This window comes from Podarcis pityusensis (assembly GCF_964106645.2).
Source record: "Podarcis pityusensis genome assembly, chromosome: 2".
Classification (NCBI taxonomy): Eukaryota; Metazoa; Chordata; class Lepidosauria; order Squamata; family Lacertidae; genus Podarcis; species Podarcis pityusensis.
Genome location: NC_138029.1, coordinates 123,652,571 through 123,666,636, shown reverse-complemented (window position 1 = coordinate 123,666,636; position 14,066 = coordinate 123,652,571). Strand labels below are relative to the sequence as shown.

General features: G+C 46.9%; 1 protein-coding gene and 1 long non-coding RNA gene across 4 annotated transcripts in view; one reads left to right on the top strand and one right to left on the bottom strand.

The window, feature by feature from the left end:
- LOC308469318 (alpha-2-macroglobulin-like) overlaps window positions 1-12,082 on the bottom strand; it is a 63,516-nt gene extending 51,434 nt beyond the window's left edge. The window contains exons 1-6 of one of the 3 annotated variants that reach the window (XM_080991565.1): window positions 11,903-12,082; window positions 10,583-10,760; window positions 6,718-6,895; window positions 5,554-5,606; window positions 4,024-4,044; window positions 179-347 (exon numbers count right to left, since the gene is read on the bottom strand). In XM_080991565.1, coding sequence (XP_080847691.1) covers window positions 179-347; window positions 4,024-4,044; window positions 5,554-5,606; window positions 6,718-6,895; window positions 10,583-10,760; window positions 11,903-11,997 — 694 coding nt within the window. In that variant the 5' untranslated portion in view covers window positions 11,998-12,082. The remainder of the gene's footprint in view (window positions 1-178; window positions 348-4,023; window positions 4,045-5,553; window positions 5,607-6,717; window positions 6,896-10,582; window positions 10,761-11,902) is intronic. The other 2 variants (XM_080991564.1, XM_080991563.1) reach the window with 2 other exon arrangements.
- LOC308470268 lies at window positions 5,622-8,833 on the top strand. The gene is made up of 2 exons (XR_013982321.1): window positions 5,622-6,142; window positions 8,651-8,833. It is a non-coding gene; the product is annotated as an uncharacterized lncRNA (long non-coding RNA).
- Window positions 12,083-14,066: the final 1,984 nt, after the last annotated feature.

The following is a 14,066-nucleotide window of genomic DNA, read 5'->3' as shown; positions in this document are numbered from 1 at the left end:
ATGGCAGGCCAAATCTTTCCAAAGATTTCGTCCGCTGGTTTCGAAACTGCACTGATCTGTCAGTTTCTATCAGAATTCCTGAGCGGCGCTGCCAGTGTGCAAGAAAATACCCGCTTCCACATGCTGTCCTTGACACCACGTTCCCCAGACCAAGTGGTTCCTCTCCTTCCTTCCTCACCGTATTCCTTCACCTCAAAGAGACGTTCCACCTTGTTCCCAGAGGCTTTTTGCACCACCACTTTGTAGGTGCCTTGCGGGGGCTCAGAGGAAAGGGGGAAAGAGAGCTGGACCAAGCCCATTGTCTGCTCCACGTTGGTCCACTGCAGCAAGCGGTTCCTCTTGGGGTCCTGGGAGCCACAAGAGAAGAGGGGGTCACGGAAGAAGGCGCTTATCAGGGAATGGTCTGAAGCAGAGTATGGGGGGAGTGCATTCGCAGGCAGATCCGCTTTCCTCAGAAGAGGAGCTGGAGTGGGAAGATTCACGTGCCCCCCCCCCCCTTGTTTCCAGCGGGCTCAGAAGCAGGGAGAAGAAGAAGAAGAAGAAGAAGAAGAAGAAGAAGAAGAAGAAGAAGAAGAAGGATTTGATATCCCACTTTATCACTACCCTAAGGAGTCTCAAAGCAGCTGACATTCTCCTTTCCCTTCCTCCCCCACAACAAACACTCTGTGAGGTGAGTGGGGCTGAGAGACTTCAGAGAAGTGTGACTAATCCAAGGTCACCCAGCAGCTGCAGGTGGAGGAGCGGAGACACAAACCTGGTTCACCAGATTACGAGACTACCGCTCTTAACCACTACACCACACTGGCTCTCACTGGGAGAAATACAGAGCAGCTTTGGCAGGAGTTACCTAGCTACGAGATAACAGCCAGAGAAACAGAAGGGAGGGGACAGATAGCAGAGACGTCATTAGAGATTGTGGGGAACCCTCCCTCCCCACGAACTAGGAGATCCAAACGTATTTGAGAACAAAGGATGCAGAGAGGAGGATGAGGAACTTCCTGTTGGAGCCTATTTCGGGAGACAGAAGGGAGAAGATTTAGAGTAGCCAACTGCCCTTCTTGGGGAGGGATGTGGGTTTTTGCTTTCAACCTGATGCCTGAATAAAAAGGACTATAAAATATAAAGTGCTCATTAATTCTTATCTGTGAAGTTACCGAAGGGTGAGGCGGACTCTCCACGCATGACACCGCTCAGGTTGAAAGCAGGGACGAGGTCTAAGCTGCAGCTGGCCCAAAATGGGACCATGTTGAGCCATATCAGTGTTGATATTTTCACCCCTCCCACTGACAGAATCTCCTGATCTGATGTTTTGAGAAAGGAGGGGGCGGAAACTGCTCTTCTCCTCTTCCGCTCCTGACTGACTGCCTGACTCTGTGTGTGGAGAGAGTCTTATCTACGTAGTGACCAGATGGCTGAGTGGGAGCTGTAACACTCATGCAAGTCAGTAGTTCGTTAGTTTGTAGTAGCTATTAGAAATAAAGGGACGCAGGTGGCGCTGTGGGTTAACCCAGAGAGCCTAGGACTTGCCGATCAGAAGGTTGGCGGTTCAAATCCCCTCAACGGGGTGAGCTCCCGTTGCTCGGTCCCAGCTCCTGCCAACCTAGCAGTTCAAAAGCACGTCAAAGTGCAAGTAGATAAATAGGTACCCCTCCGGCGGGAAGGTAAACGGTGTTTCCGTGCGCTGCTCTGGTTCGCCAGAAGTGGCTTAGTCATGCTGGCCACATGACCCGGAAGCTGTACGCCAGCTCCCTCAGCCAATAAAGTGAGATGAGCGCCGCAACCCCAGAGTCGTCCGCGACTGGACCTAATGGTCAGGGGTCCCTTTACCTTTATTAGAAATAAAAGGAGTTATGCTTCACAGCTAGCTTCCGCGTTATTTATACTCTGCGTGAGTCTGGTCTCACAATGCACCGCTGGGACCTGTTTTCCAGGATTGGAAGGTCTCTGAAAGTGCTCCAGTACAGTTGGGCCAGAACCACTTATTGAGCCAAGTCGCTGACATCGGTTGAAAGGCGTACTGACAATCAGTGGTCAAGAAAACCTGTGGCTCCTGCAAAGGCTTCCTGGGCTATTGGTATCTGGATGGATGTTTAAACACTCTTAAGGGGGTGGGGGCATTGCTAACCAAGGATGGCAACAGACTGAGGTCTATTTGAGGAGCCATGAAAACTAATTAATTCCCCGGGAGAGGGGGAAATGGGCAGGAAAAGATACTCTTCTAATGTCTTCTAAGCAGTTTGCAAGTACAAAATCAATTTTAAAAGTATACAATCAATTCCAAAAGCCACACATAATTTAAAATACACGCTAAAGCAGTTCCATCAACAGCACTAACAATATCCATCAGGGTTACACCCCAGAGATTATAGTTCCATGTTTTAGTCTCATAAATCTGTTATGGGGTGTTAACGCATCTGCAGGAAACAGTAGCAGGAGACCCTTTCAGGTGGTTCGCAATCTAACGGAACCACCTTCACCATCAGAGCCTGGTAAGGACCCCAAGATCTCCTGCAATGATTTTGCAAAGTCGCTCAGATTCGGAAAGAGGTAGACTCCACCGTGGGAACAGGGCCTGGGCAGGAGAATGCTAGAGTCCTGTCTAGCCAAGATGCGTGGGTTCAGTTCCAATCTGTGACCTCCAAGGATGTCAACAGGCTGCTTGGATGAGTGAAATATTTAAAAAAACAATTGGTGATGATGATGTAGCACAGGAGAAGGTCCTAGCCATTTCCCTCATGGGCCAAATAGTCTTTTCAGCCACACTTTAGAAGAGTGACTAGTGGGGTGCCACAGGGTTCTGTCTTGGGCCCGGTCTTATTCAACATCTTTATCAACGACTTGGATGATGGACTCAAGGGCATCCTGATCAAATTTGCAGATGACACCAAACTGGGAGGGGTGGCTAACACCCCAGAGGACAGGATCACACTTCAAAATGACCTTGACAGATTAGAGAACTGGGCCAAAACAAACAAGATGAATTTTAACAGGGAGAAATGTAAAGTATTGCACTTGGGCAAAAAAAATGAGAGGCACAAATACAAGATGGGGGACACCTGGCTTGAGAGCAGTACATGTGAAAAGGATCTAGGAGTCTTGGTTGACCACAAACTTGACATGAGCCAACAGTGTGACGCAGCAGCTAAAAAAGCCAATGTAATTCTGGGCTGCATCAATAGGAGTATAGCATCTAGATCAAGGGAAGTAATAGTGCCACTGTATTCTGCTCTGGTCAGACCTCACCTGGAGTACTGTGTCCAGTTCTGGGCACCACAGTTCAAGAAGGACACTGACAAACTGGAACGTGTCCAGAGGAGGGCAACCAAAATGGTCAAAGGCCTGGAAACGATGCCTTATGAGGAACGGCTAAGGGAGCCTGGCATGTTTAGCCTGGAGAAGAGGAGGTTAAGGGGTGATTTGATAGCCATGTTCCAATATATAAAAGGATGTCACATAGAGGAGGGAGAAAGGTTGTTTTCTGCTGCTCCAGAGAAGCGGACACGGAGCAATGGATCCAAACTACAAGAAAGAAGATTCCACCTAAACATTAGGAAGAACTTCCTGACAGTAAGAGCTGTTCGACAGTGGAATTTGCTGCCAAGGAGTGTGGTGGAGTCTCCTTCTTTGGAGGTCTTTAAGCAGAGGCTTGACAACCATACGTCAGGAGTGCTCTGATGGTGTTTCCTGCTTGGCAGGGGGTTGGACTCGATGGCCCTTGTGGTCTCTTCCAACTCTATGATTCTATGATTCTATGATTCTAATGGTCCCTCCAAAACTGCTGCCTGGGTTTTTCTTTTGAAGAACCCCACAAAGGGGTTGCAGGAAGGGATGAACTTAGGCGCGTAACACTTGTTAAGGATGGCAAAATTAAAACCCTCAGGAGATCTGAGCGGCTTATGGGGAAGCTATGGAATGAAGCAGCCTCTGGATATTAGGAAAGGTGGTCTGAGTGGGGCAATGTAACAGCCACTCTGGTGTGATGATGAGAGGTGGTGGAGTAGAGGCGGGGAATTAGACACTTACCTGGATGTAAACCAATGGAAACTGTGGAGTAAAAAAAAGAGGGGGGGTCAGAGACAGCAGCGAATGGTGTTACCCCTTCCAGCACCACACAAACCTGCTCCCACCTAGATTTGTTTGTTTCCAATATCTCTAAGCTCCTTCACCATAATGGTCCCAGTTAATAATGCTGGATACCCAGCTGAAGTCTAATTTATGCACGAAGGGGTTAATGTCATAGAGTAAACTGTCCTGCCAGGCCTAGGTAAGTCACTCCACTTCACTTTGGGAGGAAGACTTTTTGTCCTCTTGTTTTCTTCATTCTACCATGTCAATCCCGGCCTGTAAAAAGGTCTGAGCTGGTTGCTCCAAGCTCACAGTGAATGACCTTTTTTAAAAAACAAAGCCATCCTTGTGTTCCTATATAAACATTTTAGGAATTTCATTTAGGAATTTTCATCACTTTGGAACTAGCCTGTAATAATAATAATAATTTTATTATTTGTACCCCGCCCATCTGACTGGGTTGCCCCAGGCACTCTGAGCGGCTTCCAACATATATAAAAACACAATAAAACATTGCACGTTAAAAGGTAAGTCCTACTGTCTATGTTTTCTGAAAGCTGTATGGAAAAACACATGAACCTGACCTTTGAAGAGTTTGTAAGTAAACCATTTTTAAAGTGTTGCCTTTTTCTACACTAGGAGAAGTGGAAAACTTTGGAAGGAACTTAGAAGGGCATATTTTAAAGCTCTAACAGCTTATATTTCCACGCCTTGAATTGTGTTGTGATTTTAAATCTCTGCAGGGGTTCCCTCATCTTGCTCCTAACCTGGATCTCTTGCTCCTAACCTGGATCTTTGCATAAAGGAATTCTCCTGTTTGTACTCATTCAAATAAAACAATTCATCAATAAAAATAGCATGGTGCTTACAAGAAACAAAGGCCACAGCTTAAAGCATATACATTCCAATCAGGTGGGCAAGTCCAGTAGAGAAGGTCTTGCTCTCCCCAACTGGGGCAGAGTAAAATGCCCCCCTGGGGTATGTTGTTGTTCTAGTCAAGCAATCTCTACCCTCCAGCCCTGATGCTGCCAGGCCTGGTTCTGGCAAGGACCCTACAGAAGGGGTGCGTGTGAGATGGGTGGAGAGGAGAGATGGAAATAAGCCCAAGCATCCTTGCATCACGAAAGTCCTTCCTCTGCAAACATGCCATGTTCCATAACAGCAGCCACTCCTCCTCGCAACCTTTGGATTCGGTTCTTGGAGATGTAATATACTTCTCCAAACCTTGAAGTTCCTCAGAAGCAGCTAGTCCCCACCCCCTCGTGCGCATGCATGTTGCTGTTTCGAGATTTATGAAGATCAGCACTTGCAGCCTGAACATCGGAAACAGAGAGGTGGATATGGGGGGGGGGTGCCATGTTTGTTTAACTAACTTAAGGGCAAAGTGTCCCATCATCCCTCTTTGTAGGCCCAAAAGTCTGCATGGATCGAAAGAGGTTTACCAAATGTTCCAGAGACCAGCATGGCGCACGTGATGACGAAACTCACCGTCTCGTTCAAGGGTCGGAAATCTTCGTCCACAGACATGATGCGGAACCGAACTATGAAAGGAAGAAGGAGGGGAAGGATTTACATGTGACTCTGCTACTCTGTGTGTCACAGGAGCAGAGCACATGGAGATGGTACTCAGTTCAAACCCCCTGAAACTCTCTGGTCAAAAGAGGAATGTTTGGCAGCTGATGCCCTGGCAACTGTGGGATGTATCATCGCTGAAGCAGTCAAACACAACATTTCCTGTTGTCTAGAGTAGACACACAGGGGAATGTTGCTTCAGACAGGGAGGACTTCCTGCCATACCTCCTCTGGAGCCTCCACCCCCTGTGTGTGAACAATTAGATGGGTGTGACCCTACCAGACCCTATAAAAGGGCCAGCCATGCAGCCATCTTTGGCTTTTTGGCTCTTTTGCCATCTTCCTCTCTGCTGGCTCTTAGCCAGCAGCACACGGCTCATCCTTACAAAGGATGGAAGCCACGAGGTAGAGAGTCTGAGGCCTAGCTCAGAGACTTCTTTTCTCTACAAATGTAACTGTAACCACAAGATAAAGCCTGCCTTCAGATTACTGCTGTGAACTGAATGTAAGTACAGTCATACCTCGGGCTGCAGACGCTTCAGGTTGCGCGTTTTCGGGTTTCGCACCATGCCGAACCCGGAAGTAGCGGAACGGGTTTCTTCCAGGTTTCAGTGCTCAAGCATGCACAGAAACACTAAATGGCACTTTGCGCATGTGCAGAAGTGCCAAATCATGACCCGCGCGTGCACAGCCTCGGTGCTGCGGCTTGCGAACGGGCCTCCCACACTGATCACGTTCGCAACCCGAGTGTCCACTGTAAACCTTACTCTTACTTTTAAAGAAGACTGCCGTGTTATTATTATTTTAAGAGGGGAAACTTACCAGGAGCAATTCAGACTGGATTGCTTAACTAACGAATCCATCAACTTGCTTCCAACAATCTGCAAGGGAATGTGCTTTGCTGCTTGCTCACTAGCGTGAGTCAGGACGGGTAATATTTAATCAATATATCCTCTCCTACTTTCTTCAACATTCCCACAGCAAGAAGGGTCCGCTTAATAAAAAGTATTTGGAAAAGGGAAGCGTGATCTGTAGGGGATTCTCCCACTGTCACTGCTGCGACTGCAGCCTCTCACTTACCTTCCTGTCCTGGCTTGTAGATGGGCTTGTCTGTCTGGACAAAGACCAAGCTCTCCGGGTTCCTGACCAGCACCTGTTTCTGTTCGTGGGCTATCAACAGCCCCACCTTCACCTTCACCGCCACCTCCACGGTGAGGGTGGCCTCAGAAGCATCGGGAGAGTTACTCAATCTGGGGACCTTGAAGAAGAGGGAGAAGGGGTAAGGCAACAGCATTAGAGAAGAAAAGTCACTCGATCCAGGGACAGTCCACATACATATTGGCCTATTCCGACCTCTTTTTACTGAATGGTGACACAGACCATTCAGAATGTACAAAGATTCTTCACAACTGTGAGCAGGGCAGTGGGGTAGGGCAGGGGTCAGCAACCTTTTTCAGCAGGGGGCCGGTCCACTGTCCCTCAGACCTTGTGGGGGGCCGGACTATATTTTGAAAAATAATAATGAACAAGTTCCTATGCCCCACAAATAACCCAGAGATGCATTTTAAACAAAAGCACACATTCTACTCATGTAAAAACATGCTGATTCCCAGACCGTCCATGGGCCGGATTTAGAAGGCGAATGGGCCAGATCCGGCCCCCGGGCCTTAGTTTGCCTACCCGTGGGTAACAGTAACATTGTTCACGCTCTTGCTCAGGCTGCACAGAAAAAGCATATTGGTTCCTGAAATTCATTCTGATTGTACAGATAAAATATAACGGATAGAATTCTACAGGATGTGTTGCTTGTGTGTGAAGTCAGCCACGATCCAAGGATCCCCATGTTGGTGCGTGAGCTCATGGGTTTTCTTTTCGTTCTGCAGCAGAGTTTCTTTTACAGAAAAACTTTCCTGCATCTTTTACTTAGTGGAATTCCCATTACAGGAATACAGGAATACAGTCATACCTCAGGTTAAAGACGCTTCGGGTTGCGCGATTTCAGGTTGTGCACTGCACCGAACCCAGAAGTATTGGTTACTTCCAGGTTTTGGGGCTTGCGCCTGCACAGAAGCACTAAATCGTGCTCTGCACATGCGCAGAAGCGCCAAATCGCGGGTTGCGAACGCTGCAGGTTGCAAACATGCTTCCCGCACGAATCACGTTCGCAACCCGAGCGTCCACCGTACACACCATTTGGTTCTGTTTCTCAGAGCCTTTATTATTTACAAAACTTCACACCGGTCAAAAACGAATAAAACAACATGATCCTTTTCTCTTTTACCCATCCGGCCAGAGACCTAATGCTGACCCATTAACATATCCATTTACACTGACCCAGACTTAGTTGATCACATGCCCTAATAAGGACACCTGTCGCTGGGGAAATTTTCTGTTGCCTAGCAACTTGTTCAAGACCATTTTCAAGTTTCCTCTAGGACATTCCAACACCCCAGGCAGGCACCTCCAGGCGATGGGGATGTCAGGCGCCATTGTGCCCCCCAGGCATCTTCATTTGGTCACGGGGGGCCAACAGCCAGGCTAACTTCCAACACCGGCCCAACTCCAATGGGAGTTGCAGTCCAAAGGCTGGTGGAAATCTGCTAAATTCCTATTCCCCACAAATAACCCAGAGATGCGTTTTAAATTAAAGGACACATTCTACTCATGTAAAAACCCTTAGATTCCTGGACCGTCTGCGGGCCGGATTTAGAAGGCGATTGGGCCAGATCCGGTCCCCGGGCCTTAGTTTGCCTACCCATGGCATAGATCAATGGGTTAGTGCATCCAGCTGTCAACCAGAAGGTTGGTTGTTCGAGCCCACCTTGGGGCGGCTGTGGGAGGAAGAAGAGGACTGCACCATCGATTTACAGCAGGGGGTTGAGGGAGGTCACAGTTCAGAGATAGATGAACGAGAGTTGGGAAGTATTAGAAGAAGGGGGAGAGGAGACAGAGGCAGAGGCAGAGCTGACACGTTGTCACTGGAGAGTATTTCTGACCCTCCCCCTTCTTCCAGAAAGCAGCATTCATTAAGAGCGCAGGAACGACAGAATCAGAGACATTTGGCCACATGCGGCCACCATAAAGGGAGGCGCTGTTGCTCAGAAGGAGGAGCCCAGTTGGAGCAACGCCATTGTCAGGGCTTGTTGCATTCTTTTGTCTCTCGCTATTATGAATGAATAAACTCATTTAGAAAGTCTATGCATTTGTTTTCTTTGGCAAGTCTTGTCCTACACTGCCTCTGGGCTGTTGTTTTTTTACAAATGTCAAATTTATTCATGTATGCCACAACAGCGGCAAGAGTCTTGATAGCACAAGGATGGAAGAATGAGGAAACCCCGACAAAGGAACAATGGCAAGAGAAATTGATGAACTATGCAGAACTGGCGAAGTTGATGTCCAAATTGCGAGACAAGGACAACTGTGACTTTAAAGAAGAATGGGAACTTTATGCAAAGTATTTAAAAAGACAACAAAACGAATTGGACTCCTTGGCAGGTTTTGAATAAACATACACAAATTTATTGATTGACAACATGGTAGATAGGTAATATAAGGACTGATATAATTTTATAATATGCAGAGAATAACATGTGCTGAGAAATCAGAGAGAGGAGCTGAGGGAAGTCTTGGGGGAGAGAGAGGGTTTGATGGGGAGTGGGGAAAAAGGGGGGAAATAATGAATATGATATGTTTTGATATATTGTTATGTTGAAATTGTTAATAATAATATATATATATATATATATATATATATATATATATATATATGACTCTGCCTTGTTTTCTCTGCTCTTGCTGCAGCTGCGGGAGGAATAGTTTTCCTGAAGCCTTGACACCCAGCTAGTTTGGGACTGAATTCAGGGAGGGACAGGTAATCCTTGGGTTGACCAAGAGCAGGGCAACCAGGTTGGAGGGGTTCGGATCAAAGGCCACAGGTGGGGATGGGCAGGTCCTCCTTAGGATGGAGTCCAAAATCCTGGAGAGCTGCTGCCGAGTCAGTTCCGAGCTGGACAGGCCAGTGTTCTGACTTGGGATAAGGCAGCTTCCTACGAGACCACAACCATCCTGCTTTTCCTTGGAAAAATGCCCAGACATCTTGATCAGTAACAGAAAACAAAATGGTTGCGCGTCGAGGTCCCCAAGCCACCCCTAAATAAATTCACACTTCACACCATAATTTTTGTTTAAGGTTTTTGGCATAATTTTAGCCACAACTTTCTTAAAATGCAAACAATGTGAGTGGTTGCTTAGGCATTGGTTACGACTACCTGTCCCTGCCCAGAGACAGAACTGACATCCGTGAGCCTGCGAAGTCAGTAAGGGAAAACATTTTATGGGGAGTAGACGGAGTTGGGTGCCAGACCCTCACCTCTCCCCAAATGCTCCCAGGGGCTCTTGCGTGGCCCTATCCCCCTTGACAGGGGTGCGGACAAAAGCATGGTGAGCCCCTGGATCCTTTAATGGAATACCCTTGCAGCAACAGGACTGGAGGGGCAGGCACAGCCAATCCATACCCCTTCACCAACCAACTTTTCCTAAAACCAATGCCTAACCGCAACCTTGCAAGTTGTGACAATTTGCTACGCAGTAGGCAAAAACCAAACGGCACCAGCCAATCAGCCAAATGGACAAAATTCCTACCAGACCCCTGCCCCAAAAGCAGACGACCCCATGACAGGCATAGCAAGGTCAAACGCAAAAAACACCCTAAAATTAAGGAGGGTGGGCAGATGATCCGATGCTCGCAGCGAAAGAGGAAGCAGTGAATATATTCAACCCAGGCTGTCACTCAAAGGCAACATCAAACTCTCCAAAGCAACCTGAGGAGTCCAATCACACTTTGGGCCGACCCAACCAACTTGCCCAGCAACAGGGGTGTCTGGTTAACCCCACCGCAACCCGTGCTCTCCATGAAAGAGAACATGCTTAAGTGAGAAAAACTCACCCGGAATGGGATGCACTGGAACAGATTTGTCTTGGACACCACATGGCTGGTGTGAGTCTCTGCTAGATTTTCCAGGGTGATGCTCACCGTCACTGACTCGTTCAGGTGCCTCACATGGACACAGATCTTCTCGGAGGTTTCTGCCTGGAGGACGAAGGGTACCAGCACCAAGTGATGCCTGGGGGGAAAGGGGAATGAGGACATAGAATCATAGAATCTTAGATATATTTTTAATCTTTGTTGGAAGCTGCCCAGAGTGGCTGGGGAAGCCCAGCCAGACGGGCGGGGTACAAATAATAAATTATTATTATAAATGGTTAATATTAGAGTTTGAAGGGACCCCGAGGGTCCTCTAGTCCAACCCCATGCATTATAGAATCTCATCTAAAGCCTCCATGACAGATGGCCATCCAATCTCTGCTTAAAAACCTCCAAGGAAGGACAGTTCCCCAGGGAGACCATTCCACTGCCCAACAGCTCTTGCTGTCAGAAAGTTCTTCCTAATGTTGAGTCGGAATCTCCTTCCTTGTAACTTGAAGCCATGGGTTCGAGTCCTACCCTCGAGAGCAGGAGAAAACAAGCCTGTTCCTTCTATCATGTAACAGCGCTAAAGATAGCTGAAGAGGGCTATGGCTCATTACAGGTGGCTACAACCCATGTTGTTTTGTTTAAGATGAGACTTTTATGTCCCTTCCAAAATAATAGAAATGCAATACTGCGCAGAGTAGCACCAAATACAGCAAGAGTATTATTAGCCCAGAAATGGAAGCAAGAAGAAATTCCGACGAAAGAAGAATGGCAGACGAAATTAATGGACTATGCAGAATTGGACAAAATGACAGGAAGAGTTTGAAACCTGCGGGACCAGAGATTTACAGAACATTGGAAGAAGTATATGAATTATTTGAAGAGCAACTGTAATCAACAAATTACGCTAGTAGGACTACAAGAAGTTTTGTAAGGAGAAATATACAAAGAGTTACAAAGTAGAAAAAGATAGAGATACTGGTTATAAGTTTGAAATGTAATAGGGAAAATAAGAAATGCACGCTAAGATTGGAAAATTTTCAGACAGGGCTGATGGAAGTCAAAAACATTGAATAAGATGTAAAAGTATGTTTAATTATTGTTGAAAATGGGATGTTAAAAAACTAATAAAAAGAGAGGGAGTAGTGCCAAATAGAAAAGAAATTTGGTCCCTTTCCAACTCTACAATTCCATGGTTCTAATTTATATAATTAAGCGAATTTTCTTTCGAGAAGTTTGTGGAAAGCACAGGGAGAGAAGGGGAAGGGGAAGATGTCCAGGCAAGCAGCTTACGGCATTGTGCTAGGTGCTGAGATGTCCCCCAGAAGAAGGAGCAGCAGGAAGAGAAAGGCGATGGGTCCTCCAAGGATCCGGCCCTTCCCCATCATTCAGCCGTGGGCAAGCGAGATGGTAGCGGCGGAGGCTGCTGCTGTTGTTGCTCCCACATCGACCTTCATACTGGCTCTCTTTGCAAGGCGGAGGAGATGAAAGAGGCCAGGGGGCTGGGACTGTGCTGGAGCAACGGGGAAGGGAAGCTGCAACACTCCACAGAAGGTGTCTTTGCCAAGCAAACAGAGTAAAGAGGTCACTGGCAGGGCCTCCTACGCAAGGCAATGGCCTGCATTTCAACCAGGGGCAGGGAAGCAATGCCAAGTGCCGGGAAGAAGATTCGTTTGGCCCCAGATTTATCTTTCTGCAGAGTCACGGAATTGTAGGGTTGGAAGAGACCGAAAGGCTCATCTGGTTCATTTATTACCACAGTGGAATCTCGGTTTTCAAGTGTCTTGGAAGCCGGACGTTTCGGAACCTGAACGCCGACAACCCGGAAGTAAATGCTTCTGTTTTCAAACGCGCCTCAGAAGTCAAACGGCTTCCAAGGCGAGTTTTTCAATTTTCTCAGTGAAAATTGCCAGCAGACCTTTGTGTCTTGGTTGTCGAACGTTTCGGAAGTCGAACGGTCTTCTAGAATGGATTATGTTTGACAACCAAGGTTCCACTGTATAATACTAATAATAATAATAATAATAATAATAATAATAATAATGAATTATTTATATCCCGTCCTCCTCAGCGGAAGCCGGGCTCATTATTGTTATTACCTTTTATTTTGACAAAGCAATAATAATAAATAAATAAAAATAAAAATGTGCACCCCACCACTGAGACCATTCCATTGTAACTATCCAACCTCCCAAAATTTCAGCACCTCTTTGCGATGGTTTGACCCCTTTCCATTTTAACAGTACAAATTCTACAAATACCTTCCTCAAAATAATTTATCCTGCATATTCCCCGTCTTACCTTAATAGCACATGTTAATTTCTCATGAATAGCCAAATCCCACACCTCTTTATACCATTCTTCCGTTTTATATTGACTTTCTGCTTCCTAGCTATAATAAGTCGTGCAGCTGTCAGTAAATTTGTGAGCAAGTCCTTCCTAGATTGCGAACCTTCCACTCCATGGTAAATTGATAATAATGCTACCTTTGGACTTTTGGTCAGCTTTAACCCAGTGCATCTAGCCCACTTTTATGTGTTTTATGAGAGCCAGTGTGGTGTAGTGGTTAAGAGCGGTAGTCTCGTAATCTGGGGAACTGGGTTCGCATCTCCGCTCCTCCACATGCAGCTGCTGGGTGACCTTGGGCCAGTCACACTTATAGAATCATAGAATCATAGAATCATAGAGTTGGAAGAAACCACAAGGGCCATCGAGTCCAACCCCCTGCCAAGCAGGAAACACCATCAGAGCACTCCTGACATATGGTTGTCAAGCCTCTGTTTAAAGACCTCCAAAGAAGGAGACTCCCCCACACTCCTTGGCAGCAAATTCTTTGAAGTCTCTCAGCCCCACTCACCTCACAGAGTGTTTGTTGTGGGGGAGGAAGGGAAAGGAGAATGTTAGCCGCTTTGAGACTCCTTAAAGGGAGTGAAAGGCGGGATATCAAATCCAAACTCTGTTTCAAGCGCTCTATTTCTCCAAATATCTGGCACAGTGGAACGAGGAAATTTATGCAGTACCAGACTCCCTCCATCATCAAACTCACCCTGAAATTGGGCTATTTGCAGTAAGGAACGTGGTGAGGAAATACACCGGGATATGTGGGGCAACCATTGCTTGACTCAACGCTGTATTGCCTTCTCACAAAGAAGTGAACGCTCAATAAACAGGTAGTACGGAAACAGCTCTCCTCTTAAGGTGTTCAGTGACTCTTTTGTAAGGGCCTTTTCACCCTCTTCCAGGATGGACAGGTGGGGCTGTTCACTGAAGCAAGGAAGCGGAAGCGTCAGAGTTTAGAAATATCTAAAAAAAATATATCTGCATGGTGCCTAGGGAACAACTTGCACCTTAATATCAGCAAGACAAAGGAGATGGTGTTGGACTTTTGGAGGAAGAGAGGAGAACTAGCCCCACTGTACATCGGGGAGGGCTGTGTGGAGAGAGTCTCTTCCTTTAA